The sequence below is a fragment of the Ambystoma mexicanum genome, chromosome 5q (genome assembly GCF_040938575.1).
Source record: "Ambystoma mexicanum isolate Mex_15411 chromosome 5q, UKY_AmexF1_1, whole genome shotgun sequence".
In the NCBI taxonomy this organism is placed as follows: domain Eukaryota; kingdom Metazoa; phylum Chordata; class Amphibia; order Caudata; family Ambystomatidae; genus Ambystoma; species Ambystoma mexicanum.
This window is the reverse complement of record NC_090933.1, coordinates 1,320,466,109-1,320,472,685: the sequence shown is the minus strand read 5'-3', so window position 1 is coordinate 1,320,472,685 and position 6,577 is coordinate 1,320,466,109. Positions and strand designations below refer to the sequence as shown.

The 6,577-nt window shown below is 47.1% G+C and overlaps 1 protein-coding gene across 1 annotated transcript; it reads right to left on the bottom strand.

Moving 5' to 3' along the window:
- Window positions 1-338: 338 nt before the first annotated feature.
- On the bottom strand, window positions 339-1,388 carry LOC138498402 (uncharacterized protein F54H12.2-like). Its single transcript, XM_069622169.1, has one exon. It carries the CDS (start codon window positions 1,386-1,388, stop codon window positions 339-341), a length of 1,050 nt encoding a protein of 349 aa, XP_069478270.1.
- Window positions 1,389-6,577: the final 5,189 nt, after the last annotated feature.

Genomic DNA, 6,577 nt, shown 5'->3' with positions numbered 1-6,577 from the left:
CCATCTTGTTTTCCATCAGGAATCAACTGATCCCAATGGCAGGGCCGGGGTATCCCAAAATGGAGGATACTCTGTGCACCTGTCAAATTCAGCATGGAGCTGCCACCAGCTCATACCCTGCTCTGCGGGCCATCCACAGGTGCCCAAAAACATACACTAGGGGCACAGGGTTGTACCCCTACCCGTGGGTGCCATAATGGTATCCCACGGGTCCATTCACCAAACCAAAAGAAAGAGAGCTGCACCGCCAGGAGTCCCACATGAACTCCTGCGTGGAAAACACGACCGAACACACGATAAAAACAGTAAAGGACAAGGATACGGAGGCCCTGTCCCTCCTATGCATTTCCAGCATCACACTCCCTAATCGTATTTTTGTGTTCAAAACTGGGGTTGTTGACTTTGGCAGGTATGACAACCCCATCCTTAAAAAGAGCAGCATTGTTAATGCTGTAATGTTTAAAATTAAAAGGATTGCTCTCGTAATCCCCTGAAAAAGCAGTGGTATTCATAAAATCAATAATGATTATTTTAGGTAGTGGTCCCAGGAAAAAGCTATCTTGACTGGCGACCCAACTGCCCGCTGGTACACTGAAGATTTTCAAGGATGTCCTCTCCACTGGGTATTTAAAGTTAGATACTTGTAGAGTGTCAGCATGAGAGAGTCTGACCGTAGGTGACATGTTGACCCTTTTAATGAATAAACTAGCTGATACTATTACCAGCTTGTATGCTTCTGCATCATCATTGTTAAGACAGAAGGCGTCTTTATTTCGAGAGAGTTTAATTTTCAGTTCAACACCAGTCACCATAAGTTTGTCCTGGAAAAACAGATCTGCGTGTAGATGCCCTAGTAAATCAGAAGTTCTGCTACTGCGCGCATACTCTGCGCTCTTTATAAACCCCTTATTGTTTCCATCTAGAGCATAAGACTCCAAAGACCCTGCAGTGTCCTTATAAAAAAGCCCTGCAGTGAGCTGTGTGTCCAAAGTGTCATTGCTGTAGTTCAGAATGCTTTCTATGTACGCTCTATAGGCGTACATATTGTCACTCTGTGTAATCAGTCGATCGCCTAGAGTAATATCCACATGATTGAAAAGGGGTGCCACGGGATAGGCAATCGTGGTGACCTTAGCAGCAGCTGCGATAGCTGTCCCATCCGCTTTTGTTATTCTACAGGATAGGTAGAGTAAGGTGTCATTCAGATCCAGGTACGTCTCCGTTGAGCCCGATATGTAAAACTCTATGGGCACTAAAGGATATAGGGCTGCTAGGGGCGCAACTTCCATGAAATGACTGATTTTGATGCTCGTCTGTGTCAAGGGTATGACTAACAGGCCTAGTTCAGATTTCACACACACCCCCGAAGCACAATGGATAAAGGCCATCTTTTAGAAAATATTGATGCTTGGTTTGCTTTTATTTTGCTTGCCCCATCTGTTCTTTGACGTGCGTTTTCTCTTCTGAGGGGCTCTAGTTGTTGATCTTCGTTTTTTATGCAGCTTCGGAGGCCCCCGTCTGTGCGAAGCTCGCCTTTTTCGTTTTGATGGGCTTTTACCCACATAAACCAGGCCTGAACCCTCTTGTGCTGGTTGGTTGAAACGATTTGCAATGGAGGTTGTTGCCGTAGACACCACATCCTTTTCAATGTTTGTAGCAGCTGTTTTCATATGCAGCTTGGCTAATTCAACCCCTTTGCGCAGGAAGGGCATGACTCTCTGAAAAAGACTTCTGAAAATACTTCCTAGACCCTCAACATAGATAACCAGCGCTCCTTGAAAGTATGGTTGATCTCCATAACGTCCTGCCTGCGGTAATAATTGCTATAAGCATGTGGCTACCCGTAATTCTTCATGATTAACATGGTCTTACTGTCTTTCTCTAGTCTAGGGTGCACGTGTAGTTTCACTAGGACCTTCCCATATTTAAATGAGACAAGCTCACCCTGATCGTCCCTTATTGTATGTGGATGGTGTCAAAATGACACTTAGAAACAGGAATATAATCAGGTTTCATGTACTGTATATTAACAATGCTGTTATTTTCACCCTTGACTTGTGCGGTTCCCATAAGGGGGGCATATGAGTCGCCAACCCGTTGGTATTCTACTATATCACTGTAGATCATGAGACTGTAAAATCCACCATCAATATCAGCATGTGTTCTGTCTGTATTTTTAGGATGGGCGTGAAATTACTGAGTTGAAAAGTCCGACCACCAAACATTTTTTTTTCTTTTCTTCATTTATTCGCATATAAATGTGGGGGGAGACCCCCCACAGCTCCCCACCTTACACCTATACATTTTTATTACCTTTACCCCCCCCCACATATACATATGCGAATAAATCGGGGTCAGACTTTTGGTGGTCAGACTTTTCCACTTCAGTAATTTCGTACTATTCCGTATTTTTATCATGATGTTTTTATATGTTGAATGTTCCACAACACCATAGCAAGTTTCCCGCTACATATAAACTCCATGGTAAGATCGGGCGATCTTACAAATACTTTCCCCCGTGAGTTATTTAGAAACAGCTGTATATCTGCATAGCGCTCAATGCTTGCGATCGATTTGTTGATAGTATCGAGCAGCACTTGTATTGTGGGGTAGAAGCCAGGAGGAAAACCCATGTTTAACAATTCAGCAGGTTCTCCACGTTTGATGGTATACCAGGATTCTTTTTTGTCCAGGGTGTCCCACATATGGGGGTACTGAATCTCCATCAGACTCGCTTCCCACTGACCTTGTAAATTAACGGGCTTAACCAGTTTAACAGAATAATCTGCTATTTCGTTGTTGGGGAATGTATCTAAAGAGGCGTTGCTGGTCAAGGTGATATAAAAGCTGGTGTTTTCCATCTTCTTCTTCTTCTCAGGGAGCTCCTCTGCTTTTTACATCCTCTAGAGAAGCCGCGTTGACCCAACTGTTGAATTTCTCAGGCCAACCCACCCATTTTACCAGGTGCTGTTTCTTAGACCCCTTACCTTTACTCTGAATAATTTTCTCAACCCTATAAAGATGCTGGGGATCGTCAACCACTTTTTGTAACTCCTCGGTATAGAAATTACTGCTTACAACTTCACCAGCATAATCCATCAGATGGTATATGTACAGTACACCCCCTCTTTCACGGTTGCTTTTGTCACTCTGAAAATGTAATTGGTAAAGGATTTATGGTAACCTTTTGTAAAGACACCTTTTAACTTGGATACTTCGACGTGGTAACCTACGCGTAAGGTTGTTTTCTTGATCTTCTCCGTTAACCTTCTAGCATACAGGTTTCTCCACACGTCTAATGAGTTTTCAGACGTCACAGATTTTTGAGTCATTCTAATAGACTGGTGATAGCTGTCATTATACACATCTATAAAAGGCTGTAATATATCCACATAGCGCTGTGTATTATAGGCTGTGAAATATCTCCATAGTTTAGATTTCAGGGTTCTATTAAAATGTTCAACAACCGCTGCTTTAACCTCCATGTGTGTTATAAAATGATGCACGCCGTGTTGTTTTAGAAGGTTTTGGAGGGTCCTATTCAGAAATTCCTTGCTGGCATCAGTTTGGAATTTTACAGGTACTCATCCCTTGCTGAAGATATGCTTGAAAGCCGTGGCCACTCTTGCACCAGTCTTATCCCTCAAGATCTCTGCAAAGGGTGTATTTTGATAAATCATCTATCACCGTCAAGATGTACCGTGCACCGTCGTTCTGCTTTTCAGAAGGACAAACATCTACGAGATCCGCCTGCCACTGATGATCTTTGGAGGATACAATGGTCATTCTTCTTTTTAAATGTTTTCTAGCATTTTTATGAAGGGTATATGTCTCCTGCCCAGATAGCCAAGCCTTAACATCTCCACGTGTGATGGTGTGTTTATCACGCTGTAATTTTCAATAAAGCACTTCAATACCACCATAACTCCCAACACCACTTTTATCATAATAGCTTTTATGCACTCTTGAATGCGTGTTGTTATCCATTGAAGCACTACAAAAAAATAACCAGACACCAAGCTGTTGTATAAGGTTTTATTTTTCATAACGGGTCTGTAACGCTCACCTGGTTCCCACAGAGGCGCGGCGTCGAAGGCGTCGAACTCTGAAGATGGACAGGAAGGGCCCCTCTATTCTGGCTTCCCTGGCTTGTTGGATACCCTCCTGTGCGTGAAAAGGAGTATTACCAACTGTGGAACAATGCTCAAGCCTCCCACTCCCTTCCAACCCTCCACGATACCTCCTCCACGATTCCCCGTGAAGCCTCACCTTAGGGTTTGGAAGGATGAGCTCTCCATCCTGCTTCTGATGCAGGGGCGCGTTGAAACCCAGTTACTTCACTGGATTGAGGATTGATGGGAGTTCAGGTAAGCTTGACTATTCAGGTAAGGCGCTGCAAAAGTTCTGTTCAAAAGTTCAAGCTTAATAATAATGTTCGTTGTCTAATTGCAGCAAGCGCTAATGCTTATGTCTTTTTCCCCTTAGGGGCCGGGGTTCGGAGTGCCGGAGATATGGCGCCGACCCGAAGTGAAACAGTTCTGGATGAGCGCTCAGGTAATGTCTTTGCATTCGCTCATTCAATGTCTTTGTCTTTTTTCCCCATAGGGGCCGGGGTCCGGAGATGCCAGGAAGCGGCAGGACCCGAAATGCAGTGGGAATAATCCAACAGGTAAGACTTAAAAGGAAACTGAGCTTTCCTTATTCCTTTTCTCCCTCTCACCTTTGTTCTTGTCTTTTTTCCTCTAGGCGCCGGGGTGTAGCTGAATCCGGAAGATCGCTGCTGAAGATGGAAGCGCCTTGCAAAGGTGAGTAAAATGCAGTGCTGCAGCGATCGAAACGAAATGCCTTTAAAATGATGTCTTCCTTTTCAGGGCCGTTGGAGAAATGACTCCGGGATGCAGATTTAGCAGGTAAGGGCTTTTCTTCTCCTATTCTCTTCCTTTCTCCCCTTGCAGGTGTTCCAGGGTGCTGGCAGGCGTGGCTGAAGTCAGGATGCAGGAGCTGACACGGTGAGCGTCCAGCTGCTAGGTGCAGAACAACGCGAAGCATGTGTGGCTGTTCGGGTGGGGTTTAAATAGCCTTGGAAGAAGTTCCTGGTATGTATCCTTCCACCAATCAGGTATGTATCCTTCCCCGACCACACCCGGGTGGTGAAGTAGTCCTACAGGTTAAGTAGTCCCATTCAGGCCTCAAGAGGGCCTGGATGAAGCAGCAAGGTCTGCATCAGGTAAGTGTGCACCCAAGCACTTAAACACATATCCTCTTCTATGAGCCTGGCGCCTAAGGCGCCAGGACTGGGGTCCGCTATGAGCCTGGTGCCTAAGGCGCCAGGACTGAGTCCAAAGGGCCCCGACTTGGGCCCGCTGAGACTTCCCTGGGGAAAATGATGTCTGCCTCTGGGGTTGCTGGGCCCGGCCTGGCTCCTTAGAGGTAGGCATCATGACAGGGTCTTATACATGTGGGGTGTGACGCAGCGTTACCACCGCTGATATATACAGGCCGATTCATGGAATTAATGTGCGCTGAAATTTTCGGCGCAAGCGTGCAAATCGCAGTGCCAGTGCGAAAATTGCAGCGAAACCCAGCACAGCGATTCATGGAAGTCTGTGCGCGAGGAAATCCCAGGATGTGCGCCAAAATACTGCGTGGTGCATGCTGGCTCACACGTCTTCAAACCGCGTGCGCTAAACGCACAGCGAAAGTGCACATAGCGCGGCGCACATAACAAAAGTAGGCGTAACACAGGGTGTGACACGCGGAATGGGGAACAACGCGTGAAAATGAGGGTGTCACGGGGGAAGTACAGGAGGCAAGTGCGCGGAACACCCACACGCTCGCATACAACACGTATTCATGGGATCGAATAGGGCAAACCAGCGCACAGGCAAAGACGCGCGTCCCTGCGCATGAAAGAAATGTGCGCCAAAATGTGCGCTAACAAAAAGGACGCATATACAGCCATGATGAATGTCCCATACTGTGGCCCTCTAGGACAAATGACGTGCAAAGGGGTACGCGACAAATACTGACACCCACTGTGTGAAAAATAGCGTGTGCGTATATTTCGGGGGTGTGCGGGAAGTTTCACACGCGATAGCCCTTGGGCGAGCGGGGTACGTGTATTTCAGGGGTTCGCGTGAAGTTTCACACGCGATAGGCCTTGGACGAGCGGGGTACATGTATTTCAGGGGTTTGCGTGAAGTTTCACACGCGATTGGCCTTGGGCGAGCAGGGTACATGTAAATCTGGGGTACGCGGGAAGTTTCACACGCGATTGGCCTGGGTACGTGTATTTCAGGGGTGCGTGGGGAGTTTCACACGCGATTGGCCTTGGGCGAGCGGGGTACGTGTATTTCAGGGGTGCGCAGGAAGTTTCACACGTGATTTTGCTATCAGAGCAGGGAACGTGTATTTCGGGGGTGCGCGGGGAGTCCTACACGTGAATTGGCAGTGTGGGTCCCGCCAGGTGTCCCCTCTACCCCCTCCATGACCCCTGCAGGCAGCCAATACCACAGGGGACTACCCTGCCCCCTGGTCATGTCCCCCAGGCAGCCCATCCACCACGGGCATGCCCCCC